The sequence below is a fragment of the Setaria viridis genome, chromosome 3 (assembly GCF_005286985.2).
Source record: "Setaria viridis chromosome 3, Setaria_viridis_v4.0, whole genome shotgun sequence".
NCBI lineage: Eukaryota > Viridiplantae > Streptophyta > Magnoliopsida > Poales > Poaceae > Setaria > Setaria viridis.
In genome coordinates this window covers 48,166,412-48,194,273 of record NC_048265.2, presented here as the reverse complement: position 1 = coordinate 48,194,273, position 27,862 = coordinate 48,166,412, and the positions used below count along the sequence as shown (strand labels likewise).

Below are 27,862 nucleotides of genomic sequence, written 5' to 3'. Positions count from 1 at the left end.
AAGTGGCCGCGTCGAACTCACGGCGGCGGACGGAGGCAGGAAGCCGAAGACCGCCGCCGGCCGATGCCGGTTCGGTTACGCGCATGGATCTTGGCATGCGAACGGCGCGTACGCCGCCGTCACACCAACCACGCGCGCGGCGCGTCCCCTGCCGCGTGATCCCGTGTCGCCGCGGCGGCACCGGCCGTTGCCGTTGCGCAGCCGCATCACGTGAGCGATCCCAGCCAGCGGCCTCCCATCCCATCCCTCCTCTCCCTTGCCATGCCTCACGTCGCGACAAAAAGCAATCCCCGGCCTGTGCAGGGAAAAAAAACGTTTATATTTTGGAAAAAGAAAGAACTTACATTTTTATTTTCGAAATACAAAAAAAAGTCACTGCGAAAACCATTGATAGTACTGTATCTCGGAATTTATGCAGTTGAGCTGAAACAGTCTTCGGGTCGTCTGAAACTGACGACCACAGGCCAAACTGATTTGATCCATCCATCTCAATTCTCAAAGAAGTTCTCATCTCTCCAGTGCCAGATTCCTCTGCAAGTGCAGCATATGATCACAGCCACTAACCCAGCCAGCGACCGAAGCCACGGCCATGCTTCTTCCAAACTCCAAAGGCTCTTCGGCGGTCTCGGACAAGTCAAGCCTGAAAAAGGCGGTGAAAATCCTTTTCAGCACATATTTCCTGTCGAATCGAAAAAGAAAAAAGTCGCGATAAGATCGCAGCACGGCACACAAATGGAGAGATGCCATCCCACAGATCTATCCAATCCAAGAAGTAAACAGGAACCCTTCTTGGAAGACCTCACCGCAACACTAATAATTAATAGTGGGGGGAATTTATGCCCCGCTGCTCTACCTCTACCTCTACCGCTACACGAGCTGAAAGTGACATGGAAATGGGCGTGACAGCAACGTCGGAAAGCTCATCCCCATACCTCCCCCCCTCCCCCTCTGCACGGCCTAACACCCCAATTCCAGTCACTTTTAACCTAAACCAATCAATCAGCTCGCGCCAGGCGGGTGCCCAGGGAACGGTCTTTCGTCGCATATTCCGGGTTAAAATGATGCTCAAGATCTCACCATAAGATATTGGCTGGCCACCATCAGTCCATCACACCAGAAGGGCAGAGCTTCCAGGTCAAGAGCTGTGTGCCATTACCTCTCCCGGATGCTGCTGGCTGCATCGGTGAAAAGCAGCTCGAATTGACCAGCGACCTCGTCGCCCACCTCCGGGTGTGCAAATCTGGATAAGGGCTCGAGGACGGAAAGAAGGGCCGCGACGGCTCTGATGAGTGTCCACCTTGACACTGATCCATCATCGGAAGTACAGGCACCGTCACTCTCATGACAACGGCTGAACAAATTCTGCAAAAAAGAAGGGACAAAAGAAGATGGCATATTACATAGCTCACTCGCCCTCAAGATCACGTACAATCTAGGTAAGGAAAGTTTCGTTTGACACATGGAAGTAAAATCAGCAAATTATTGTGTGGTAGTACAGCCAAAAAGGATGAAACATACCAGGATTCTGACAGCAGACCAATGCAAGGATATAACTTCAGTTGGTCAAATTGCATTGTAAAACCACATCCACAAATGATATGACAGCTTGTTGCTCTTGAGCTACCATGATGGCCCAGGGATTATTTAGCCTTTACACCAAGCACCTCTGCTGCTCTCATCACTTTCCTCTAAACTATCAAACCACGAGTGGAGAATAAGACTGAATAAATGACTGGTCAACATGGAAGTTTTTTTTTTGGGAGTGGCAATTAACCAAGCCCTTTCTTTAGTTGTCAAGCCTGCAGCAGAAGAGTAGAAAACTAACAGACTGCAGGGTGGAGTACAAACAATTCAAGGAGTTAATAAAAAACCCATTAAATAAATGCTTATATGATAAGAACAGTAAGTCAAATCACCAAAGGACTAAAAAATGTATACACGCCATACACACGCACATATGACATGCATGGATAAGCAAGGACAAACCTGAAACCACAAACATACTGATGGAACCATGTGGATAGCACATGTGCATAAAACGCAAGTCAACCTCTTCTGCTGGTCCTCTTTCAGCCTACCCATGTTGGTGGCATCACATCAGAGATCCTACAGGATTTGATTTTTATGACAAGTCACAGTAGATTGCAGGTAAATAGTCAATGTGGTTAGGCAACTTACATTGCATAAATGATCATTTGCCCCTCTATGTCAACCCTGCTGAATCATAGGTTCTCATGATCAGACATAACTTTACCAATTGCATCAGGATATGCAAGGCAGGCAAAAGCCTAGGAGTATCTGAAGCAAAATCCTCTTTTGTTTCTGTTGTCCGAATGCCATTTTCTTTCAGGCCGATATAACAACAATGAGTGATGACATGTACATAAGTTCTTGCATAGAACACGTATACACATATTGCAGGAACGATAATGTTCCATGGCAACTTGTTTCATGATCACTTTAGAAAAACAAGCAAACAAGCAAGCACTAAAGGCCATGGAATCAATCTAGATGTTGACTTAGCATTCAATGGATAAAGGCACACTCTTCGAGGGCAGTATCTTGCACATTCCTGCAACTAGATTTGCAGGATCTAGTCTGCTGGAGGTTTCTTTCTTACCTGTGCAGATATACTGAAAGTCTCGAGCAGGCTAGATGGCCTGCCACATTCTCGCAAAATCTGAACATCACACAAGCAGCAAAATACAATCTGGGAGAAGCTAGGTTGCAGCAAGTATATGAGAACAGTCTCATAATGCATTGCTATCATAATTTCAAAGCTAAGACTATCTTCAGTTTTTGTTGTATACAGCAAAACAACAAATACAATAATTGTATCAAAATATAATGAAGGATCACGTTTCTGCCATTAGACTGTCTTTGGTAACAACACAACATTTCATCAACCTACATATTCCAGCATCAGAAGATTTACCATGTCATGCTTCTGAAGAATTTGCAGATAACTTCCAAGCAATTATGGCCATGTTCCTTGGAGACATAGTAGGATCAAATAGAGGAAACAACAATGCTTCAACTAGGCTGCTTTGCTCTTGAAGAAACAATAACCGGTCAAGTAAAATATATGTTTCCACCAGTGGACCTAAAGCAGCCCGAAGGCACCAAAAGGGACCTATATATTCCTGAAAGAATAAGAAAAATGGTGATTAGATATTTGTGATAGAGTGGTTCTTTTTATGCTAAAAAATCAGGGGGGGGGGATCACGATCATATCCCAACTACTATGCTTTTATGAATATGAAGCAGTTGGAAAGGCATCTGGACGGACATACTGTTAAGCACATTAATATAGTTTTTTGTGATATAAGCAACAAACACTGTCAATCTGCTTTATATTGTCTTCATCCAGCATTAAAACATATCAATTTACTATGCTTTGCATAACTCTTTCAATACATGTTCCACCAACTAACCTACCAGAAACACAGTGATGTAATCCCAATTTAAAGTACTGTTCAAAAATTAATAGCCATGATGGGCCTTTGCAAGGACTTTCACATGTGTTAAAAACTGAAATGACCTAAGCAAGCATACTTATCAGTGTTTACCGATGACTTGCTTACCTAACGTGTGTACTCCCTCCGTTCCAAATTATAGGTCATTTTGACTTTTCTAAGTTCATAGATATTATTATGCATCTAGACATATACCATATCTAGGTGCATAGCCAAAACTATGCACCTGAAAAAGCCAAAATGACCTACAATTTGGAACGGAGGGAGTACAAGACAGTGACAGAATAACATCATTTTCACTTCTATTGAGAATGAACAAATAATTGAAAATGATCCGCGCATTTAACTTCTTGGAATTAGTACCATAACAAGACAGCATAATTAAAAAGGGTGTTTCGATGAAACTTACAGAGAAGGGTTGCACGCTCTTCCATACTTCAAGCAGACTCATGTCTTCCACTGAGCCACAGCCAAGGCGACCTAATCCTGATAGTGCGAAATCTTTGAAAAGGGCAAACTTTCGACATTGATCATGATGGATGTCATCTGGTCCTGTGTCAACTCCATATATGACTGAATCAACATCATCTGTGTTCATGTTTTGTTCCTTTAAAGTTGAACAGGAGAGATCATCAATTTTCTCCGTAGCCATTTGTGATTCCACAACTTTCCGAAGCCTCTGACGTCGAAGAGCTTTTCCTTGCCTTCCAATTGATGGACTCAACCTTGACACTTCTGGAAAATATTTCTCAAGTACCTACAGCAGAAACATATAGTTCAGCGAATTCAAAAGTTTTAAAATAACCAAAAAAAATGCTATTCACAAATCTACCCAAAAGGTCAAACTCAGAAGCTCCTGGATTCTAGTGTTGTAGAATCTAAATGGATCTATATCTTCTTTCATGAACAATAATCATCGCGAAGAAAAGTCCAAATAAAAATTAATTGACATATTCACAAACCACAACTCACTTCCATATTCACAGAGAAAGGCATGAATATGTAATCTAAACATGTTTGGTACTGACATCATACAAGAAACAGCAATTGACATGCAGTGTGGCTAGCATATCAGCATGTGTGGTGAATCGTGAATGCATAGGCATTTAGTCTTTCCTAGGAAGCCACTGTGCAGATCTCTAGCTAAACATGCAAGGTAAGTTGGGAATGTCACAAAAACCTGTCGCCGTTGACCAGCCTATAAGCCAGTTCATCATGTTCATCAAGCTAGCTGAATATTATATTGAAACTGTTGCTTGCACAAATAACAATGCATAGCATAAATCTGAATTCATATGAGTGAATTGCTGATGCAATGCAACTAGGTAAACAAGAACACGTACTCATCAGCAAGTGCACTATATTCAAGACCTTTCTGTAGAATAATATTGAACATGAGGATAAATGAAGAGTGACCAAACATAAAGCACAGTGAAATATCCAGAGTATAAATGAAAACATTGAAAAAAATAAAATGTTTGTTTTGAAATAACAAAACATTTACCATTTGAAATGCAGCTCGGAAGGCATGTACATCAAAATTTTGCAGCGCAATGTCCACGGTGAGACTTCTCCATCTCTCTGCACTCTAAAAGGAATAAAAATATCAATAAATAAAGAGCTGCAGCCAAAATATCACTAAATCATTTAGATATTTCCAAGACTGCATCTTTAATAGTATGTAGATTAAAATGTATACAATTGTCATGTTTGCAATTAGTTCAAACTAGAGATATAGTCAAAGTGTACTAGTTACCTAACAAACATGTGATGTCAATAAAAGTAACTGATACCATTATCAGAGCAAGTAACAGTTAGCTCTAGAATGCAATATTAAACACATTCACCTAACATAGAACAGATGAACATAAAAACTTACAGAGGTGAAAATAGGTATCCTTTAATTTTCAGCAATAATGATTTAGACCACAAAATTGTGGCCACACAACGACACAAGTGTGCAGAGGAAGCACAAAACTTCAATGAGCTTGTGAGCATTTTTTTAAAAAGAAGTCTAAGTCCACTGACCAAATAACTCTTGTTAGTATATACAGTCTATGCTGCGTGTCTTCACGAGTTGCAGCAAGAGATGTTCAAAAGAACAGCAGGCGACACTAAGATCGTCAAATGCATCATACCTGACAAGCAAGATCACGAATGCTTTTCCCAAGCACCAATTTAGATAGTTTGGCAGCCTTGCTCATAGGAAAACCAGAACAGGTGTTTGTGTCCTCATAAGAATCCTCAGAAAGTAAGTTGTAACAGCAGCCAACGCTTACCAATGCTTTTACTTGTTCACAGGACACAAAAACTCTGTCCAAAAAAGATAGCCATACTTTAAAAATATTTTCATCAAGGTGGGGGATTTTTTTTAATTGACGATGCAGCATTTAGCAAGTTTGGAGACAGGACCACACTACATGAAAGCAAAGACCAACCTTAGCATGTTAACTGAGAGATCACCACAAGCATGAAGACCAGCAAGGATTAATGGAGGACTGTTCTGAGTTGGTTCCAGAATTTGTGGGCTTTTCATAGTACAGGCCTTAGTTTCGCTTACATGTTCACCGTGGTTATCCTTACATGCATCTAGCGTGACAGCTGCCAATGTGTCACTAGAAAGAACATGACAGGTGACAGTCCTAGGTACTGTGAGCAGTTGCTTCTCCACACTGCAAAAATATTAGGTAGCAATTTATAGCAGCAGGTATCAACCCAAAGGTAGTAGAACTCAAACTAACTCACTGAAGGTTGCACCATTTAGCAGCATAGTGCTTCTTTATTCTCTCTGCACGAGCAATTGTAACTGATGCATGATGTGATGAAGCATCTATCGCTACAACAGGGAGTTGGTACTCAAAGGATAAAGTTTGTGCGAGATAACCCTGAAAATATCAAATAAAATTAAAAATAAATACATGATATAACACTTGCTGTTGAATTATGTTAAAATCAATCATTTCTTTCACTCCCAGAAAATATCAACACAAAACCAAGGCCATGCAAAGTCTACACAAATAAATGCAAGTGGAACAGTTTTCTATTTTCAGGTGCTAGAAAACAACTGACTTGCGCAGTCTGATTCCAATTTGCAAATAAATCTAACAAAAATACAGACCACCTTAAATTTAAGCAGTTCATGTAGGACTGGTTCTTTCAGTTCTGATATTTAAGATGTCATAATCACAACCGAGAGCAATGAAGAAAAATGCCAACTGTCCAAGTATTAGAAAGATAATTGTGTCCACTTGAAACCTTGTATTACAATCGTGCAGCTGCTTGCATGCAGATGACATTACCTGGCCAGAACCTACATCAACCACTGTCTTGGCTCCACAACTCTTAGCAATCGCATGAACCACTGCAGCTAGATTTTCAATCTGCATAAAGCAGTTTCTCTAGAATGAGAGTGCAAATAACAAGTAAAAATAACATCAGACTTGCAAATAAATAAGCCTGCATAGCAAGTTCAAGAATCAGCACAAAGCTGGATTACCTACTTCGTGCTTCTTCTTTGAGTTCATGCCTTGAGCGAGAACGGTGCCAATTGAAGCTACATGAATATCAGGTACAAGCTACACATATTCAAGGGAAAAAAAATGTCAAGATTAAAGCAGATCACAGCGATGAGAAAAATAGGCAATCCCTTAACTAAATGACTAGAAACGACAGCAAGTGAGCTTATGTAATGCAAAGAGCTATTAAGAGAAAAGCAATCTCATAGTTTGTTCATTGAAACCAAGCAACACGGCTGCATGTGGAGCGAGACTAGTTGCCAGACATATTCAAGAACAAAAATGTCAATATTGAAGAAGATCACGGAAAATAGAGAATCTCTTAACTAAATGACTAGAAACGACAGCAAATTGAACTGAGTATGTAATGCAGACATATATTGAGAGAAGAGCAAACTAAGCAGCACGACTGCATGTGGAGCGCGTGCAGTTAATAATCCGTTAAATTCAGGAAACCCACCGACTGCGGAGCCTTCTGCTCCCGTGGAACAACAAGCGACCTAGCAGTAAGCACAAACTCTCGCAGCGTAGCGGGCCAGTGCTCCTGCGAAAGCAGCGGACACTTGGATCCATCAAACTCGAAAGGGCGTGAACTAGCAACGATGAACTTGGACACATCGAGTCGCTGTCATGCACGCAGAGTAATGCATACCTGGACGCATCCGGATGGCAGCTTGAGCAAGCTCCCCACGGGCTCCCGCCGGAGGCACTCCATCCACTCGGCGTCCACCAGCTCCCACATCCTGTCCTGCGCGAAACCAAACCATAGAGGACGGAAACACTCAGCGAACGAACAGAATCATCCGATCCGTCGCCGAGCCTGCTGAAATTCACGGGGGAAAACGAGGACGACCTTGAAGAAGTTGACGACGTGCGCCTCGAGCAGCGGGCGGTGGCGGCCGAGGAAGGCGGCGAGGGCTTCCATCCACTCGCGGGTCCGCGCCGCCGTCTCGCACGAGTACGCGCCGCCGCCGCCGCTCGCCGGAGTCGCCGCCATCGCGCGGGGAGGAGGGAGGTGGGCTGTGTGGGCAGAGGAACTGAGCCCGAACTCGAAAGTGAGGTTCGGTCCAGTCAGTGAGTTTGGGCTACTTTTTGCTGGGTTCTTCTGTATGTTGGGCCGTGTTGGGCTACTTTCCGCTCGTCGGGGATGGGGGGAATCCGGACGTACCGGCGGTGCAAAGGATCACAGACCACGAGGTCCACGAATTCATCGGTGGTGTCGGCGGTGCGCGAGGCCAGGTGAATGCGCCCGTCGCCGGCATCGCAGATCCGCCAGGTGCTGGGGTCGGGGAGGAAGGAGAAGGTGAGGTCGACGAGCTACGCGAGGGCGCGGCCGGCCAACGCGAAGCGGTGCGGCGGCTCGGCGTGGTGGAGCGAGGGAGGGTGGCGGTGGGGGGAGGAGGGGAGTTCGAACTGGAGAAACCCAACGACGGGCCGGCGGTAGAGGGACCGGTTGCGGCGGAGGAAGCGGGCGACGCGGAGGAAGGCGGTGCAGGCGGCGGACGCGCGGGCGAGGTCGGCCGCGGAGTCGAGGCGGAGGAATATCTCCCCCAGGATCTCGTCGGGGAAGATCAGCTGAGACGAAGGGGCGCCGGCGTCCGGAGGCAGCGCCGGCGAGGACATCGCGGCGGCGACGGGGGAGGCCAGGGTTCGAGTCGCCAACGGCGAAGGGGAGCCGGGAGTGGCGGAGCGGAGTGGCAGAAAGATGTGAGAGCCTCACGCGTACTGCTGGGCGTTGAACGGGCCGGACCACGTGAACTAATTATAAAAATAATTTCATATAAGTCAGGTTAATTCGAATATATTAAACCTAACTAATCCTTAATTATCACATATTTATTGTAGCATTACACGATCAAATCATATATTAATTAGGCTTCATATATAAGTAATTAGTAAGGGATTCCCTCCTGTTTTGTAAAAAGCTAAGTGAGGAAAGAGTCTGAAAGGTCTATTTTCTTTCTTTTTAAGTGCATTGTGCCCTTATTATCTCTTCATCTGGTCATCCGGTCATCCCCATGGCAACCTCCTGCCTCAGCCTCTCGTATCGTTCTCTCTCTCCAAAACAAGCTACATAGACTGGAGAGTGATTTGATTCCTGCGGATTTGATAGTGTTTAACAAATTAGGGCTTGTTCGCTTCAGCTTATTCAGCCCCGTTTATTCAGCTCATTGGGGGAGAGAACTGCTAAATTGTTAAACACTATGTCCCGTTTATTTCCGCTTATAAGTGGCTTATCGGTGGAAGTAAGCGAGAATCCCGCCAAACGCTTTATTTGCTTATTTCCAATGATTCTCGCTTACGTGGTAAACCATTTCATAGATTTGAACTACGAAAAGCGAGAAGCGAGAAAATTTTCGCTTAGATTATAATTCAAGCGTGGCTAGGAGTGTATCTAAACTGGGCCTAAATCATTACGGATAAGCCATAAACTCCATGGCACACAGCCTAGTATCTATCGAAGATCCTCCACATTTATTGGTGTAAAGAGCCACTCTAAAACATCTCTATATATGCACCAACAAATTTGAGCAACAGCACGTTGAAAGATAATGTGGTCTGTGATTTTGTCGTTGCAGAGTTGCTAAAGGAACACTCTAATAATCTTCAAAGGTAATTTAGTTCTCCAGACACATGTCATCCATTTGTTAGTAAAATCTGAATAATGCCAGTTCATTGTATAAAGAACCTGAGAAAGTTCCTTCTAAAGGTTAAGTTGATCCAACACGTTTTAGAAATATAATAATATTGCTATCAGAAACATAACACTCGCTTTTCTCCTTATATGATATGACAGTGCTCATGCCCCTTTTTACATTTAAAAAAATATATTATTTTAGTTTTGTCGAGATCAACCGTACCATCAGCTCTCACAGTGAATCTAATTAAAACTATAAATGCTTTGACAGTAAACTATATAACTTTCTTCTTAAAATCTCATTCCACACATCAGCGACACTTATTAAATGCATACGATGATTAAGCAAGTCTTAAACCAAATAAAGCCAGAAATTAAGCATGTTGATCCGGAGTACGGACAAACAACAAGCGATCTTCATCTTCACCGGTCCCCCTAGACCGTCTCGGACTTGGCGATGATGTGCTTCCGGGGGTCCTTCCGAACCTGTCGAACGACGGCTCCGCGGCGCTTCCTCCGCAGCTCCAGCAACGACTCCAGCTTGTGCTCATCCTCCACGGTCTTCATGTAGCGGACCACCCGCTGCCACGAGTCCCGCGAAGAAATGGTGCTCCACCACCTCCACACGTTCCTCCTCGACTCCAACAGGTACCTGAACCTACCGGACTCCGCGATGTGGTGACAGTTGGGTAAGTGCACGAGGTCGGCGAGGGTGAACTCGTCGCCGGCAAGGTATTTGCTGTCACCGAGCCTCTGCTCGTAGACGTCCAGGACCTCTTCTAGCTTCCTTCTTTGCATGTCAAGGTCATTGTCATCGTCCAGGGGGAAGGCCAAATGGTAGAACAAAGCCTGGCTCGGAGGGTTGAAAGCGTGCTCCTCGTAGTGGAGCCATTGCTCAATTGAAGCCCTCTGGAGGCCATCCTTCCCAAGGAGGAATGGACAGTGAGCTTTTCTGCTATATGGCGGCAGATTTCCCTGGAATCTGGAAATAGAAATGTACAGTGAGCTGCTGAAATTAAATTACCATTGGAATATCACTGGCAAAATTTCTGAATCCGTTTTCTGTTGACCACCGCGAAGAAATGAATCTCTACGATTTCATGAGTATCACTATCACCTATTAAGAACTAAAATATTGCGGGCAGTTCATCTTGAATTCATTCCCTCCCATCTATTTGTCTGTTTACAACAACAGTTTGTTCTGCAATCCAAATTAACAGCACACGCGATTGGAGTATATAATTCTAAAAGTTGCCTTCCGGCTTTAGCTAAATAAGAGCACAATGTTTTACATCATTCTTGGGATTCAAACATTCTTGATGAAGACATTATTGTGTCCTGGGATGCCAATATCCAAATTTTTTTGCACGTAAACGCAAAAGGAATACAATTCTTTTTGCACTAATAGTAACAAGGAACTGGTATCATATTAACTTTAGCAAATGCAAGCCGCATCACAACTTTACATAGTTATGCAGTTTTCATGCAAAAAAATTGTTTTAAGTTCCTGCATCTGAGACAGGAGAAACTATTAACTCTTTTGAGATCAACTCTTCTGACTCTAATCAATTCAAGGATTTGCAGCCCACCAGTTGTGTTCTACATGCATCAAAATGAACCAAGCTATATTGTCGTTCAGTTGCTATAAATAACAAGCATATAGTCAAATTCGAAAATGGCAACCACATTAAACCAATTCTACTCTCCTTTAATTTAGACTGCCTTTAGTGCATTGGCTACTTTGCTGCTATCGTGCATGATTTTGGAGAACTGAGTACTCACTTAGAACAAACAGGGGAATATTAACTGGACCCATCAATACCATGCCAAAATGATGAACGGATATATGATGGTGAAAATTCGCTCTCAATTTCGGCAGAAAAGAGCTCAATAATATATTTTAAAATTGATAAATGCCAATTTAAGAGATTGGTACAAATTTCAGCCAGGCTAGCCAGATATCACAACTTTCTGACATAGCTAGTTTCCTAGCGACAACTAATAAACAACCTATCTCCTTGTAGCAACCTAACATGAATATTATCGCATGGTGAAAAATATAAGCTTCAAGGAAATGGAGGTCTGGCTTGGACCCTTTCTTGAGGAGAAGCCTGACTTTGGAATGGTAGGTGACTTTCATAAGATTCAAGTATTACCTTCTAGAAATGTAGGCCCATCAAGGAATGAAACAACTCGAGATCGAGGATGTGGCCATTCCTGCAGAGTGCGCACGAAGAAAATGCAATAATGATATTGACAGCTTAAAATCTTCAAAGAGTTTCTTCTTGCCAAAAAAAAAACAAGAATAGAAGACTCCAAAGTACCTTCAGGCTGAATACCGGCGTGTAATTCTTAATCTTGATAGTCCTAAACCTGATATTCTTCTCATAGAGGCATGCAAGCACCCTTGACACATCAGGTAAGATATTAGATTCGTCATGAAGCACCAGCGCGATAAATCCTTCTCTAATCCTCTCAGCAATTGCATGCCAACTTCTCATAGTGCATGCCAACTTGAAATGAAATGTACAACTCTTTCGTCCTCAGATATACTACATTCCCTGCCTCTCTCATCAAGCAAAGAGAAGATGCAAGAAAGAAAATCAATGGAGGCAGAGAATAGACCGAAATGTGGCAAACAAAAGAGAAAAGAACGAAAAAGAAGGGACAAAGCAAAAGTGAACAAAATCTTAGTGCGCTCAAGACCTTTAGCTTTAGGCTATGGTTGTTCAGCGTCAAATTTACAACCCACCCGGACAGATTAAAGGAGGTTTGATGATCTGTAGGACGTCCCGGGTGGAGAGGCGACTACTGTGCTGCTGGGAGGGATGGCACTCTGGCAGCACCTCATGTGAGATGCTTTTAATTTTTCTCAAATACCCCAGCACATCAATTAGGGAGTTCCCCAAACTCCCAACGTTGACACTATGCAAAAAGAAGATTCTCCATCACATCAAACTTGCGGTACATGCATGGAGTACTAAATGTAGACGAAATTAAAAACTAATTGCACAATTTTGTTGTACTTTGCGAGACGAATCTTTTGATCCTAATTAGTCAATATTTGGATAATAATTCACAAATACAAACGAAACGCTACAGTGTGCTACAGTGCTACAACAGTGATTTTGCATCTCCAAAGTTAGGCAACTAAACAAGGCCCAGGTGTTCTCAGGGTAGAGGCTTCATCTCAATTGCATGGTTTGAAAGAACACGAGTGATGCAGTCATGATTAGATATATTATTGATTTTAGATATTTTTTTCTAAAACCTTCTGTTAAAGTTAGATTAGTTTGACTTTTGACTTAGGACAAACCTTATGCGATCTATAATTTGTAACGGTGGGAGTAGTAAGTATTCAACAAGAAGTCGATACATAATCCCAAGTCGCTTGATCAAAAGTCGCTTGATCTTTCTAATACATTTACAATCTGATTGACAAAATCAAACACGCAGAAAATTAATTATTAACCCGAAAGACAAAGCAAAGAGGTAGGATGTCAATAATATACATGATCTTTGTTTATTAAGGAAATAGTTCCAGCCTCCGCAATCAGAAACTGAAAGCTTGCAGCTGTTGATTACAAACTGCAGTACTTAAACTGCCCACACCTTAAACTCAACAAGAGTTTAACAGAAAGACACAAAAATACCGACCCAACATACTCCTAAGACCATCTAAGCTTCCAGCCAGCCTTGCTGGCTCTCAGCAACTGACAGCCTTTGGCAAATTCAAACCTGCTCCAGACTTCCCAAACTGGAACTGAACACACACCTCAACCAGTACACATGTTCTAGACCATAGAAACAAAGAAACAAAGGATGAAAAAACGCTCTTCATGACAGAAAACACACTGTCCATCCGGACATGATCTTACTAATACATAATCCCAAAAACATCCGGATACACGGATACTACCATTCAAATGCTGATGCAGACTTTGCAGAGAGGAAACAAATCAATCAAAGCTCGTGAGACCAATCGATCAGGCAGAAGTAATGAAGCAAGGTGGTTTCATCTATCACCTGCTGCAGTTTTAGTTGATGGAAGGAGAGAGATGGATCATTAATATAACCAGCTACTGAATAACGAGAGAAGCATGTGGAGGACGAACTGAAGGGCTCACCTCACCTCGATCGATATCATCTGAGCAGGGTTCCTGGACGCAGACCGGTCTCCCTGCCGTAACGCGGATGCAGCGTCCTGTACAGGGAGGGGTCATGGTCAAGCCGCACCCCGTCCCACACCAGCCGGTCCCACCACTCCTTCTCGCAGTCTACTGTCGGCTTCCTCTTGCTACCGCCACCGGTACCGTCCCCGACAGCCGGCATCCGCCTGAGGCTCCAGCATCCCCTCACCCTAACGGTCTCAAGTTCGGGCGTCACCATTCTGCGGCCGCTCAGGCAACGCAGCGCAGGGAGCTCGTGCAGGTGGAGGCGCCGCAGCTTCCAGAAGTTCACCACCTTTCGCTTGCCCGGCACAGGGAACACCTCTGTGAGGCTGTCGCAGCACACGATCTCGAGGGTGTGCAGGCTGCCCAGGTTGACGGACATGGACAGGGGCAGCACGTGCAGCAGCCTGGGGCAGTTGTGCAGGTGCACATGTCCAAGGTCCTCGAATGAGCGCTCGTCGGGCTGCGCCGCCACGCTCCAGCTCCAGACGTGGCGTGCCACCGGCAGCTGCGACACCCACAAGGTCTGGACGTACCAGAACATGGCCTGGCGGCTTACGCCGCCCACCCACTCTCCCTCGGGGGTGCAGAACACGGTGTCCAGCCGTTGGCACCGCTCGACTCGGAACCACAACAACTTGGCCCAGCTATCTGGGAACGGGATTCCGGTGATGGACGCGCTGTCGTGCACATGCAGGATCGTAGCATGGTCGCACAGCAGCTCGGTCCCCTGACCCGGTCCTAGTACAAGCCCCGTCTTCTGCATCCTGTCTTCGACTCTAATGTAGGCGCCACAATCAGGAGCCCGCGGGCAGTCCCACATCCACGCGGTTGCTGAGGCGTTGTCGTCGTCTCTATGTATCGTCAGCGACGGTGCCAGCAGTGTGGAGCCGCTGCTGGTAGTACAGTCGAAGGAGACGTCCTTGGTGTATGGCTGACCAGGCCTCCGGCCCAGGAGCATTTGCTTCTTACTGATGCTGCAGCCGGAGGTAGCAATGATAATGCTGTCATCATCGTCGTTGATGCTGCTTGCGTAAGAAGCAGCATGATCAGGAGACGATATGTCAACATGTAATCCCTTGCCAAGGAAATGATCTCCGATGGGCACAAGCGAGCCAAGGAGCCTCCCATCCCTCACAGAGATGTTGAAATGGGTGCCCCCAAGGCAGCAGCTTGGTGACAGTTGGGTGGTGGTGGTGTCGATTTGCAGCTCTTGTAATCTTGGCCTTGCTGGTGGCCACAGTATTGCGCACAGCATGTGGCAACCCAACAGATGGAGCCCACGGAGGAAAGGAGCTTCCACCATGCTGAGGTCAAGTGTTTTTAACAGCGTACCCGAGAGGTCCAGCATCTTGAGTTTCTTGAACCATCCTCTCAGGAACAAACCTTTCAGCTGCATGCAACACCGGAGGGAGATGGTATGCACCTTAGCTCCTCCTTCGCCCTCGCTTTTACTTGGTGTTCCCTTATTAGCAGTTGAGCTCTCGACAAAGAAGGTGAAAGATTCAAGAGATGGAGGCAGGACATCAGGGCCAACTTCTTTTAACTCAGTGCAACCATCAAGGGTGATTGTCCTTAGACTTTTTGCCTGGAGCAAGTTAGGGAACGTCTCCATCGGGTCAGTTGTTACTCCAAGTTTTCCAAGTTCACCAAGCTGTACAGCATGTAAGTGATGCTCAATCCAATTCTTGACCCCACTGAAGTACAACTCTCTTGGATTCATAGGTGGACCCGTACACCAAAGAAGGTTGATGTTTGTGTGATTCAGATGTAGCACCAAAAGGTCGTCGGGGCATGTCCCGTGCGTTGTTTGATCCTTCACCTCTCCTCCATCTGACGAAGCACTTGTGCCGAGATCTTTGCAATGATCAAGCCGGAGAAATTTCAGTTTCTTGCAGTAGAGGAATGGGGGAGCAGAAAAACTGAATGTGCACCAGGACAGTTGTATGACACGAAGATTCTCATAGTGCTTGAACATGTGGGATGATAGTCTTGTGGTATCAGTGGTGAAGCCTTGTTGTTCATCAGTGGAGGGTTTATCTCTGTTTGGGGCTATGAAGAAGGACGTTGCCATTGTTGGTTTACGATTCTTCTCAATAATACTTTGAAAAGAATGACTCGACTGCTGGCAATCAGTGTGATGTGGAATAAGAGGGGGCAACAAAATCCGAATCCAGCGTTCATCAGGCATCACCCATTCGAAACTGGGAACAGCACGGGAGACATACTCCAGATCCCAATTCAAGTGTATATTACTGTGCAAATCACCAGCAATCTCCCACATTCTTTCCTTCAAAAGTAACTCTGGATTTTTGCCTCCATCTCTTATGATTCCATCACATACCCAGTAACTGGATGCATGGGCACCCCAGTCCATGCCACCAACATACTTATGTGCCCACATGTGCAAGATGCAGTCCAGGACCATAGTGGGATGTTTGCATGTAGTTAGGTAAGTAGCAACTTCAATAGCTTCTTCCATCACAGCATTGGACAATGCAGCACTCACACGGGCATCAGACCTGTGTCTGGGTACTGCTCGGAGAAAAACATCAGTCCTTTTCTCTATTGTTTCTTTGACTTCGTCATCCACTTGGACGTGCGGCCGGAACCTTCCGTGGAAGGTCCATAGCACCTTGCTGCGCAAGTGTCCGTACATGGGGATGCCGAACTCGAAGAAATCAATGTATTCATTGCCTCCGTTGTGAAAGATCACCACGAACCGACATACCGCTAGATTCATGAAGATCTCCTTGGTGACATCATCGATCTCCCTTCGAGCAGCTTCATCGACCCCTTTGAAATCATCGTCCCTGTCCTTCTGATCAAAGATGGCCATCACCGGGTTGGGAAGCTTCAACTCCTCTGCAATTGCCTTTTGTAGTGCCCTCCTGCTTTTCCACAAGGAGCAGTCGATGTGGATCACTCTGTCAAACTTCAACTTGGGATTCTTCATTGACTCAGCTGATTGAAGCCTCTTGGCTACAGCTTTGAGAGCCGCTGATGCCCCAAATCCATCCCAGCCTTTGAAGTAGATCTCCTTTTCTTCACTTGTATCCTCAAGAAAATCAAGGATGTCCCATGCTGCCGCACGTACGTCATCAGCCTCAATCTCAATCGACTGCAACAACCAAAACATATTGATATGTCAACAACAAAATTTAATACAAGCCATAAATTAATGCAATCCTACATAGAAAAGTACTAGGAGATCCTTTTCCAATTTAGTTATCCTGGGAAGCATTGAGGCGATAACATTGGTTGATGAAGGGGTAAATACTCAGCATGTTAAATTATGGCCTCCAAAAATTTGAAGCATCTAGTAATTAAGAGACCATGCAAGTCTAATTAGGGTGTGTTTGTCTAAAATCCTGTACTACGATGTCATCTCTCCTTAATGACTAAATTGTACATACTCAGCATAGTAGCAGTTATATGGAGCCACTTCAAGAAATAATATATATACAGCATTAAAGGTAATCGGTCACTTACTTCGTCGACACGCATGTTGCGCCTGTAGTTTAGAATGCCAGCAGCTTGTACAGTCGATCCGGGATGTTTCTTATCAATCAGGGAAAAAGCAGCGTGATATGATGCATCTAGCTAACCAATTTTCTGCAGCAAACTCCTGATTTCTCAGCCAATGACAACAGATTTGTTCCTGCACGTGCAAGATGGAAAATTAAGCATTTTTTTAGTAGACATAGATGCCTTATGTGCTATCTCTCCAAGTGGATCATTCGACATCAAAACAAATAAAACTGTGAAGAGATCATATAATAAATTTCTGAGAGGATGCTGATGAAAGCCCAATGAAATAGACTAGTACCTTGTTATCGGATGTTTACATATATTGTGGGTGCGAATATAATATAATGCAAATAGATCTGATCAGGTGGACGAGAAGTGCAAGCCAGAACTACAATGCCTGTATGGTATAGGAACTAGTTGCATGAGTCCCCAGCTTGACGATAGGGTAACGGTAATCTAGAGTTTTGGAGGATGGCCCATGCACATATTCGTCTCCTTTGCTTTCAGCAAAGTTAAAAGGTTAGCGCATATATACCTGTGGCCATCATCGGATTCTTTGCTTGCATAGCTCGAGGGATTTTCAAAGGTAAAGGAGTTAAAGAGAAAAGGAAAGAGCAAAGGCTGCAGTTAATTTGTTTTTTGTCCCCTGTTATTTGAACACTATTCGAATATTTTAGGACTGAAAAGATTCCAACGTACGCTAGCTGTTCAAAAGAAAAAGGCAAAAGAGAACCACACCAGTGTAACAATTGTTGTGAGACCTGACAAGGGAAACCAAAGAAATCATTTGCCTTAGGCCTTATTTGGATGTCTTTTTGAGCTTTTACACCTGTAACTAGCTTGCAGTTGTAATGTTATGTGCACAAGGTTACAGCTGGAATTTTTTAATTGTAAAAGTATTGTTTGGGTAAATACGGTGAGCAATCACCTGTATATATCGAACTCGCTACTGCTGTCCACCACCAAGCTCAAGATCCCCTACGCCTACATCACATCATCACCACCAGAATCGAGCTGCCTGCAACTGAGCTTGAACTTAACACCATCCAGAATGAGCTTGAGCTCCAGTGCAGTCGTTGATTGAGGCCCTAGCAATGCGAATTGGGGCCGAGGCCGAGGACATCCTTTCATATTCTGCATCTACGTTAAGGCAATCAGAACAAAATCAGAGAAACTTGTCAACCGAGCTCTCAAAAGACTAGCTCAGCTAGCAACCAAGCAGAAAAACTCTGAAACAAGCAATATATTCTTCCATTCTCATTTGAGAATTATGCGAATACAAGGAGGTATTTTGTGTTCAGGAAAGTCCAAAGAAAAAAGGATTTTGAATCCACCTTTTCTTTTGCCTTTTGCATTAGAAAAATAAATCGATCAAAATCCAATTATGTACTCTAAATAAATGCTTGTTATACCTAATATACTTAGTTTAACATGTATCTGTTTTAATTCTGTACTTTGTCCGACAAGCTTTTTCTTCACCAAATTACCCAAAGCTTATGCCATTTTCAACCCAACCGTAGATATTATGCTCGTCACACCTATAGACTTTTTTCTATTAGCGTTTGTTTTGCAAGGTGATGCAAGTTTTCGATGAAATCTTTACCTATCCTGTCTGCCAAACTGAATGATGTATCCATTCCAGAAATAACTAAAAATGGATAAGAGCCGAGAAGTCTTACAATATGAATATTCCATTCTAAAATTTAAATTGGACCAGAACCGGCGGCGGAACTGGCGCGCGGAGACGCCGCGACGGAGGGTGGTGCAGGCGGCGCGAGGTCGGCCGCCGCGTCGAGGAGGAGGAAGATCTCCTCCAGGATCTCATCGGGGAAGATCATCTGCGACGCTGGGACGCCGACGTCCGGAGGCGCCGGCGGCGAGGACATCGCGGTCGCGGCGGCGACGTGGGAGGCTACGGTTCGAGTCGCCGAACGGCGAAGGGGAGCCGGAGCGGAGTGGCAGAACACGCGAGACTCCCGTATGCTGCTGGATGGGCTGCTGGTCGTTGGACGGGCCGAGCCAAGGTAATCAGCGGGTTGGACTCCACGCAATCTTGGGCTGGGCTGGCTCAAGCTTTTCGCTCAGAGGAGGGAGGTGGGCCGCAAAAACCTCTTTTTCTTCACTCTAATCCGTTATTCCATGATATACATTATTGAAGCTGAAATATTTTTTATTTCGCTGTTTTTGTTGCTAGGTTTTTTTTATCCATTGTTTCGTTGCGAGTTTTATTTGTGGAGTAGAATTTGCTACGAGTTTTCGAACTTCTTCTTGCCCCTAAAAGGAGTGTGTCTGTGTCTCTGTGTCTGTGTGTATGGCATTGGTACGCCAGCGAAGCGTGTCCAGACATCCTCTCCAGGGTGCCGAGCATGCAAGAAGCAGCCCCTGTACGTTCCCACGGAGACAAGCTAAAGACAGGCAGCACGCTGCCAGGACAGGAGATGTCCTTCTCCGTTTCGTGAAACTCGTTGGGAACGGGCCATGCCCAAACTAGGATTACCCAAAATTCCAACTTTAGCACTATACGAAAAGAAGATTTCCCGTCACATCAAACTTACGGTACATGCATGGAGTACTGAATGTAGACGGAATCAAAAATTAATTGTACAGTTTGATTGTACTTTGCGAGACGAATATTTTAAACCTAATTAGTCAATATTTGAATAATAATTCACAAATACAAATGAAACGCTACATTTATGCTACAGTGAATTTTGGTTATCAAAAACAGGGCCTGGACAAAAAGAACCACGACAGCTAGCGAAATGTGTATGTCCATGGTCATTGCCAATGCCGCGCCACGTGTGCATGCCACGTGTCAGGACAGAGGGTGCATGCCGCACGCCTCGCTGTCTCGTGGCGCGCTTAAAGTGTCTCTCTGAACTGACACCAGTGCTACCACCACCAAACGTTTCCAACGAGCGAGCAGCGAGAGCGCAGAGACGCCAAGGCGACCAATGGTGCTCCGCTCGCAGCACTCCGCGTCGTCGTCCTCTTCTGCGCCCTCGCCGCCGCGGCTACCACCTTGCTCCATCTCTTCACGAGCCCATGCACGCACTCCCTGTCACGAACCATCGTCGCCGCCACCGGCCTGGAGACGACCCCTACCTCCTCTCCTGCTCCGATGCTCCACTGTCCCAGGGCGGCGACGGCGGCGCTGCAAGCAGTAACAAGACCGCACGAGCACGGTGGCCCATCGTGACCGACCAGCGGTGCGCCACGAGGGAGCTCCCGCCGCTCGCGCTCCCGCCGTTCCACTGCTGCCCGCCGCCGTCGCCATCGGAGCCCATCCCCTTCGCCTTCCCGGACCCGGCCACCACGCCGCTCCGGACGCGGCGGCCGGCGCACGCCGCCGCTGGCGACGCGGACCACGTGGCCAAGTACGCGCGCGCGGTGGCGCTGAAGAAGGCGCTGCCGCCGTTGGACCCGCGGAGCTTCCACCAGCAGGCGAACATCCACTGCGCCTACTGCACCGGCGCGCACCGGCAGGCGGGGCGGTCGGACCTCGGCGTCGAGGTCCACTTCTCCTGGCTCTTCTTCCCCTTCCACCGGGCCTACCTCTACTTCTTCGAGCGCATCGCCGCCAAGCTCCTCGGCGACCCGGGCTTCGCGCTGCCGTTCTGGGCCTGGGACGTCCCCGAGGGCATGCGCATCCCCGACGCCTTCGCCGACGAGGCCTCGCCGCTCTACGACGCCATGCGGGAGCCTGCCCACGCGCCGCCCAAGCTCGGCGACCTCGACTTCTCGTGGGGCGAGGAGAAGAACCTCACCGACGACCAGCAGGTCCTCCTCAACCTCCGCCTCATGTACAAGCAGATGGTCAGCGGCGCGAGGCTGCCGGCGCTCTTCCTCGGGCAGCCGTACCGCGCCGGCGACGAGGCGATGCCGGGCCCGGGGAAGCTGGAGTGGGCCCCGCACAACACCATGCACGTGTGGACGGGGGACCAGTCGTTGTTCAACGTCGAGGACATGGGCGTCTACTATTCCGCCGGGCGCGACCCCATCTTCTACGCGCGTAACGCGCACCACGCCAACATCGACCGCCTCTGGGAGGCTTGGCGGCGCGACATCGTCGGCGCCGGCAGCGGCCGCGGCCCGGACCTCGACGACCCCGACATGCTCGACGGCGACCGGCTCCGCTACACGTACAACGCCGGCGCCGACGACGACCGCCCACAGCCGTGGCTCGACCCCGCCGCGCGGCCGCCCGCCACCCCCGGCGTGAACCCCGAGGGCGGCCGGCGGCTGGGCTCCGTCGTCAGCTTCCACGTGTCACTCGACGCGCCGGTGACCGCGGAGGTGAGGCGGCCGCCGAGGGCGCGGCGCGGCGGTGGTGGCGCAGCCTGCTGGAGAAGAGTAAGCCGGCGGCGCAGGAGGAGGTGCTGGTGGTGGAGGGCATCGAGTCAGACGCCGGGGAGTTCGTCAGGTTCGACGTGCACGTGAACGCGAGGGAGTTCCGCAAGGTCCCGTCGGGAGGGAGGGAGATGGCCGGGAGCTTCGCCACCCTGAAGCATCCCGGCGGCGGCAAGGTCGTACGGACCAGCATGAGGGGGTGGCGCTGAGCGAGCTGTTAGGGGGTGGCACCTAATGAAACTTACCAAGATTTTACAAGGTTTGGTGTGGTTTTCATGACATATCCTGGTTAAACGCGGAACATATACAAGCACACCTGGGTACAAAGAAAAGGCCTTGACCCTGCTATAACTATAAGTGAAACAATGGACGACTTCTTTTTTTTCGACGGTGGACTCTGAAACAATGAAGACTTACCCGGTGCAAATTGAAATTTACTAAGATTTCTGAATCCAAACAAAGAACAGGACCTAAACATAAGACAAAAAGACAGAAGCCGCTAATTTTTATTTTTATTTTTATTTTAGTTTGCGAAATACGGAAGCCGTTAATGAACTAATGACCATTCACATCACTACCAGGAGACCATTGGTCAGACCTCCGTGAGTGCAAACTAAAAGCTTAAGAATACACGAGGGGAGCCTGACGACCGAGTATCGCCACAATACATCACAAGGGGGAAAGGTAGGAACATGACTGATAGGAGTTGTAGACAAGTAAGAGCAGACATCAGCAGTTGGAGACATGCCTCGGTGCCTCTGTCACAGGCACAATGGTCACAGAATGCAGATACGGGCAAAAGGGAGGAACGGGAAAGCAGAAATTGAAGTGCCAAGAATCTGCTCATCACTGATCAATCTACAGATAGGTGTCACAAACTACCATTAGCTGCTGATATCTTTTCAACTGCTGCGCTGTCTTGCACGGCACTCCTAAACCATCAGATAGACGTTGCAAACCCGCACTGCTGTCCCCTTGAGAAGTCCCAGTCCGTGTGTCAAGAGAGGAGACCTACCAAAGATTTCCACGTTAGTCATCTAGAATAATAAAGTCGGTTATTTTGCTCGTGCATAGCATTACAGCAGGCTGGATCCATCCATTACAGCAAAGAAGCCAGATATTATGCCTGTCCGATACGGTGAAGCCCTGCAACATATATAGAAGCCTACAGATTACAAAAAAAAAATGATACAAACAGAGAGTTGAAAAAGGGCAGCCACGATTATCAAACATGATGTCAAGTTCAACAGTAAACTTGTGTAGGTCCTAAACCAAACACCCGCACATGTACAGATAGATGCTATATTGGGCTCACCTATGTATACGACAACAAAAGCACATATATAGATCGTATGGCTCCAATACTTAGCCGTGAAAAATGTGCATTGGCTTTGACATTGTTGCACAGTACTACTCCATACAACCATTACTCTATTCCCCACTTTGACTGGCTTTCCAAATAGCATATAGCAGATGATGCCTCTAATAAGATGTCGCTATGTGCTGATGCATACCAAACAAACTATGATTTTTTTTTTGGAGACACAAATTTAACTTTTTTTAATACGGATTGCATAGCATTGAAGCAGGCTATATCCATCCATACCAGCAAAGGCAGACAAATTCTACTTGACAGATCGGACCAAAATGTGACAAGCACAGAGTTGAAAAGGGCAGGCATTGCCCCTCAGGCCCTCACCGTTGTCAAGTTCAACAGTTTAGAAACTAGACCAAACACAAGAAAAATATACAGATAGACACGATATGGGATTCATCTATATATGTAACCAAACAAAAGCACAATCATAGATGATACGACCATACATACAATTGAACTCTACAAGTGTTTATGCATATATATGAGAGTATGGTGGCATACTAAAACATTGTCATTCGTTGCTATAGGGTACTTCCCGACAAAAACTGAGGGCCTAGACAATTGTCATACAGACGGATATGTCAACGACCTAGAAGTGCTGAAAGTTAATCAGCAGAAGGTGGCAGGACGGAGCTAGGATGGAAAAATTTAGGTGGGCAGCTAAGTTAATTCATGGATCAAACACTAAACATGTAGCTAATTTATTCTTAATCTTTACGTCTTTCAATAGAAAAATGGAGACCATAATTAAGGGGGGCCATGGCCCCTGTCAGCCCCTACTGGCTCCGTCCCTAGATGGTGGGGAGTGGGGACAGCAGCCGTGAGATAATTTCGATGCACCAAATATAAGTGCGCCATGGCAACAATTAAATTGCAGATCAATCCAGCAAATAAACTAACTCCAAAATTAGCGAAGAAAACAGCTACAATTCTTTGTTTCTTACCACTTCATATACATGGCAGCGACAATGGTGGTGGGAAGCTTGCATACAGGTGAGCTCGATTATTAATCTCAATGGGCTGATTCGACAGAGACAGTCTCTCAACCAGAAATGTCTTGAGATCCAATGTGAAATACTGTGTTGCTTCCATTTCTTGCGAAGAGCTGGTGAACTGGGACGCTTGTAAAAGTACACATCCCTTAGCTGCGCCAATGATCCGCCAGTGGGAGTCAAGCTTGGGCAAGGGTATTGTCCTGTCGTGGTGCCACTTTTCTGTGCCAATGCAAATGTTTCGCAGAGTCTTGCAGTAGAGATGAAACATGCAATCACCAAGAGCTAGCAGACCAAGCCTGCCTTCCCCTGCCTCAACAATGGCCTTCTGTTGGCGATAGGTGACGGTCGGGATTTCAACCCTGGCGAGTCTCATTTCTCGCGTGTCTTGCATGAGCATACCGCTGCTACCATAAATCGTCCAGTAGAAGCATCCGTGCGCGTAGTGGCGCTCGAAGCATCCAATGTATAGAGCCATGTTATCGGTGGCCAAAGAAAGCACACGATCGAACATAAGGGCACGCCATTTTCCGGTGACTGAAGAGAAATTGAAGGTCACCAGCTTGTGCTGGCACTGCACTGCACAGATCACTCCGAACGACAAATCCTCCTCCCCATCCTCATGCTTCTCTTCCTTGCTGGCTGGATCGAAGAAGGGGTCGAAATCCGGCATGCCCCGGGCCCCCGTAGATACAGCGAGGTCGTCGGGGATGGGGGGAAGCTGGACGTACCGGCGGTGCAAGGGGTCGCAGACCACGAGGTCCGCGAACGCGCCCGTCTCGCTGGCACGCCGGTAGAGCAGGACGCGGCTGTCGCGGGCGTCGCAGACGTTCCAGGAGTTGGGCGTGGGGTTGGGGAGGAAGGAGAAGCTGAAGTCGGCGGCTCGGTCGAGGGCGCGCGCGGCCGGGGCAGAGCGATGGGGCGGATCGGCGGGGTCGAACGGCCCGGGTTGGTGGGACTCGAGGAACCCTAGCACGGGCGGCGGGTGGAGGGAGCAGAAGCGGCGGAGGAAGCGGCGCGCGGAGACGACGCGGTGGAAGGTGTTGCAGGCGGCGGAGGCGCGGGCGAGGTCGGCTGCGGCGTCGAGGCGGAGGAAGATGTCCTCGAGGAGCTCGTCGGGGAGGGCCGGCTGCGCCGCCGGAGCGGCGGCGATCTGGTGCGCCGCCGTGGCCATCGCGTGGTTCCGGTCGGGAAGTGGAGTGGAACGAAGTACCGAACTCTGTGTGTGTGTGTGTGTGTGTAAAGATGGAGCTGGGCCGATCTCGTGATCGTGCACTCTTACATTGGTCTGGGCTGAGATGGGCTGGGCCATTCTAGGCCGAATCGGTAAGCCTATTTTCCCTTTAAAACAAGCCTTTCCTGTTTTTATTCTATCCCACACCCACCCAGCACGGCCACAAGCCCACGAGTTGTTGATTGGTGGGCACATGAATACTTTTTTTTTTTTGAAAGATGCACGTGAATACTTCAACCGCGCTTATAACTGTCCAATAGATTTTTGTTCCTGTAAAGACCTCACTGTGATTTTCTTAATAGAAAGAATGACACGGCCAAAACACTCTAGGTATGCTTGGACCTCTTTGCTCTACAGCTTGCCAAAGAGGAAGATGAATAACATTTGCAGCTCTCAAGCTTATCCTAGCTAGCATTAACAAGAGAGAGAAACATACCAGTTCTCCTTAACTGGAAAGAATGAGCTAATAAGAAACACAACACATGTACCAATGGTCAACCACAAGCAATGCCAAAGCACTATGGAGATTGGAGAGCAACACGCATTATTTCAGAATGGAAAGAATCACTTACAAAATTTCTTTGTCAGCACGCTTGACCTTCCGCAATGCCCTGCATGATTGGCCTGTTCACTTCAGCTTATTCAGCCAGCTTATCAACCACCAAACAGTATTTTCCTCTCACAACAAATCAGCCATTTCAGCTTTTCAGCCGGCTTATAAGCTGAAGCGAACAGGAGCAGTCTCTTGCAAGATGCTGCAGAGATTATTACTTCATTCTCTATTTTGGCTAGCTAGCTTCCCAAACAGAATCGTAATGACAGTATAAAACTTAAAAAGTAAGACACAAAGCACGCCAACCAAACTAGTTCCTGCAACAAGTTCAGAACACAATGTGGGTTCTTAACGTTTCATATACTCGGCAGTGACAACGACGGTGGAAAGCTTGCATACAGGTGAGCCCCCGCGTGACACACGGTCTGATCCGATGAGCACAACTTTTCAGCCACCATCGTCTTGAGCTCCAGTGTGAAGTACTGTGATTCTGGCACCTGCTGCGAAGAGTTGGCATACGAAGACAGTAACCGTGGAGCCCCTCGTAGGAGCAAGTAGCCCTCGGCCGCGTCAAGGATGGTGTACCGGTAACAGTCAGGCAACGGTATGGTCTTGTCATGCTGCCACTCTTCCACGCCAAAACCACTGTCACCAAGAGTCTTCCAATGTAACTCCAACTTCTGCTTCGCAAGAGTTAGCAGGCAGAGCATGTCTTCCCCTGCATAGAAAATGGCCCGCCGTCGCCCATGGCTGTTTGGCGGTAAGCCGGCGATGGAGAACTTCATCTCACGCGTGTCGAGCACGAGCAAGTAGTTCCAGGAATCGTGCGTCCAGTAGAAGCACCTGCTCGCGTAGTGGCGCAGCAACGATCCAGGGTGCCGAATCGCTCCGTAGGATCGGAAGCTGAACGACGTGACGCCACGCCATTCCCCGGTTACCGAAGAGAAGACGAAGGTCGCGACCTTCGATTCGGACAGCACGTTGCAGATCACCCGGAACGGCAGGGTCTCCTCCTCTTCCTTCTCCTTGTCGCTGGCCGGATCGAGGAAGGGCTCGAAGGTGTGCATGTAGAAGTCCGCCAGGGAGGTCACCAGGAGGTGGGGGATGCGGGGGATCTGCACGTACCGGCGGTGCAAGGGGTCGGCGACCACGAGGTCCGCGAGGATGACCGACCACTGGGAGAGGAGGACGCGGCCGTCGCGGGCGTCGCGGACGCGCCAGCGGCGGGTAGTGCGGCCGGGGAGGAAGGAGAAGGCGAAGTCGGCGGCCCGCGCGAGGGCGCGGCCGGCCGGGGCGGCGCCGCGCGGGTCGGAGGCGGGGAGGAAACCCGGCGAGGTGTTGCCGTAGAGGAAGCCGAGGACGGGCGGGGCGTGGTGGGACCGGACGCGGCGGAGGAAGCGGCGGGCGGAGACGACGCGGTGGAAGGAGGCGCAGACGGTGGAGGCGCGGGCGAGGTCGGACGCGTCGTCGAGGCGGATGAAGATGTCCTCCAAAACCTCGTCGGGGAGGTCGGGCGTGGCCGTGGCCATCGCGAGGCCGGCGGCGCGGCGGGAGAGATGAGAGAGATGGCTTCGATTCGATTTGGCGGCGGGGGGCGACCGGGCGAGTGGTGGGAAAGGGGGAGCAGAAGCAAGAAAAAGATGGGCCGCATATGCTGCTGGGCTTTTAACGGGCCTTTCTAAAGCTTCGCAACGTAGTAGTAGTGGGCTGGCTGGCTCAAGCCTGCCTGCCTCAAAGAAAAATCCATCTCTAAAATGAAACAAAGTTATTAATGCTTTTGGAAAGCTTACAGAAAGCAATTATTACAAATATTGCAAGAATCGACATAAATCACTGCCACGTCACTGTCTATGACCTGTGGCAGGAGCCATGGCCGCCATCCGCCCACGCAGTGCGAGAGCCGCGTTCTTGTCCCCTGTCCATGGCGCTGTGCATTGGAGTGCCGCCCTCGCTGGATGAGTAGTCTACGGCACCGCGCGTTGCGGCCGGCGGAGGGACGTAGCGTTGCTCGGCGCAGCCCGGC

General features: G+C 47.6%; 4 protein-coding genes and 2 pseudogenes across 14 annotated transcripts; 1 reads left to right on the top strand and 5 right to left on the bottom strand.

Annotated features, from left to right (window-relative positions):
• Positions 1–279: 279 nt before the first annotated feature.
• On the bottom strand, positions 280–8,696 carry LOC117849846 (uncharacterized). Of its 5 annotated transcripts, none has more exons than XR_011897921.1 (15): positions 7,845–8,696; positions 7,644–7,739; positions 7,452–7,535; positions 6,977–7,051; positions 6,776–6,856; positions 6,222–6,361; positions 5,915–6,148; positions 5,615–5,789; positions 4,981–5,064; positions 3,886–4,233; positions 2,936–3,143; positions 2,179–2,322; positions 1,519–2,106; positions 1,078–1,362; positions 280–640 (listed from the first exon to the last, which is right to left on the bottom strand). XR_011897921.1 is itself a non-coding variant. In XM_034731551.2 (11 exons), the coding sequence occupies exons 1-11, from the start codon at positions 7,986–7,988 to the stop codon at positions 2,940–2,942; spliced, it is 1,665 nt and encodes a 554-aa protein (XP_034587442.1). In that variant the 5' UTR covers positions 7,989–8,694; the 3' UTR covers positions 2,726–2,939. The 5 variants fall into 5 exon arrangements, 2 of the variants coding, with proteins under 2 accessions (XP_034587442.1, XP_034587443.1); XR_004639108.2 differs by having other exon boundaries at positions 2,179–2,217; XR_004639107.2 differs by having other exon boundaries at positions 2,179–2,214.
• A 1,171-nt stretch (positions 8,697–9,867) lies between these two features.
• Positions 9,868–12,130, bottom strand: LOC117849381 (glutathione S-transferase F10-like; annotated as a pseudogene).
• A 999-nt stretch (positions 12,131–13,129) lies between these two features.
• LOC117846856 (uncharacterized) lies at positions 13,130–19,360 on the bottom strand. Of its 6 annotated transcripts, XM_034727957.2 has the most exons (5): positions 19,012–19,360; positions 18,261–18,472; positions 17,294–17,462; positions 13,757–16,922; positions 13,130–13,658 (listed from the first exon to the last, which is right to left on the bottom strand). In XM_034727957.2, exons 3-4 carry the CDS (start codon positions 17,306–17,308, stop codon positions 13,773–13,775), a joined length of 3,165 nt encoding a protein of 1,054 aa, XP_034583848.1. In that variant the 5' UTR covers positions 17,309–17,462; positions 18,261–18,472; positions 19,012–19,360; the 3' UTR covers positions 13,130–13,658; positions 13,757–13,772. The 6 variants fall into 6 exon arrangements, with proteins under 6 accessions (XP_034583848.1, XP_034583847.1, XP_034583850.1 ...); XM_034727956.2 differs by having other exon boundaries at positions 18,261–19,360; XM_034727959.2 differs by lacking the exons at positions 18,261–18,472; positions 19,012–19,360 and adding an exon at positions 17,631–17,804 and having other exon boundaries at positions 13,130–13,655.
• Positions 19,361–20,094: 734 nt separating this feature from the next.
• Positions 20,095–21,905, top strand: LOC117849380 (polyphenol oxidase I, chloroplastic-like; annotated as a pseudogene).
• A 189-nt stretch (positions 21,906–22,094) lies between these two features.
• On the bottom strand, positions 22,095–25,303 carry LOC117847966 (uncharacterized). 2 transcript variants are annotated; one of them, XM_034729270.2, is made up of 2 exons: positions 24,005–25,303; positions 22,095–22,828 (listed from the first exon to the last, which is right to left on the bottom strand). In XM_034729270.2, the coding sequence occupies exon 1, from the start codon at positions 25,224–25,226 to the stop codon at positions 24,009–24,011; it is 1,218 nt and encodes a 405-aa protein (XP_034585161.1). In that variant the 5' UTR covers positions 25,227–25,303; the 3' UTR covers positions 22,095–22,828; positions 24,005–24,008. The 2 variants fall into 2 exon arrangements, with proteins under 2 accessions (XP_034585161.1, XP_034585162.1); XM_034729271.2 differs by having other exon boundaries at positions 22,095–22,693.
• A 372-nt stretch (positions 25,304–25,675) lies between these two features.
• Positions 25,676–27,429, bottom strand: LOC140222131 (uncharacterized). The gene has a single exon (XM_072292330.1). The coding sequence runs from the start codon at positions 27,366–27,368 to the stop codon at positions 26,196–26,198; it is 1,173 nt and encodes a 390-aa protein (XP_072148431.1). The 5' UTR covers positions 27,369–27,429; the 3' UTR covers positions 25,676–26,195.
• Positions 27,430–27,862: the final 433 nt, after the last annotated feature.

Excerpts from the sequence above, each read along its gene's own strand:
- LOC117849846 (XM_034731551.2), bottom strand. The coding sequence starts at position 7,988 with ATGGCGGCGACTCCGGCGAGCGGCGGCGGCGGCGCGTACTCGTGCGAG. Across the intron at positions 6,857-6,976 it reads ACTCAAAGAAGAAGCACGAA|ATTGAAAATCTAGCTGCAGT; the intron begins GTAGGTAATCCA and ends TGCTTTATGCAG. Across the intron at positions 6,149-6,221 it reads GCTAAATGGTGCAACCTTCA|TGTGGAGAAGCAACTGCTCA; the intron begins GTGAGTTAGTTT and ends ATATTTTTGCAG.
- LOC117847966 (XM_034729270.2), bottom strand. The coding sequence starts at position 25,226 with ATGGCCACGGCGGCGCACCAGATCGCCGCCGCTCCGGCGGCGCAGCCG.
- LOC140222131 (XM_072292330.1), bottom strand. The coding sequence starts at position 27,368 with ATGGCCACGGCCACGCCCGACCTCCCCGACGAGGTTTTGGAGGACATC.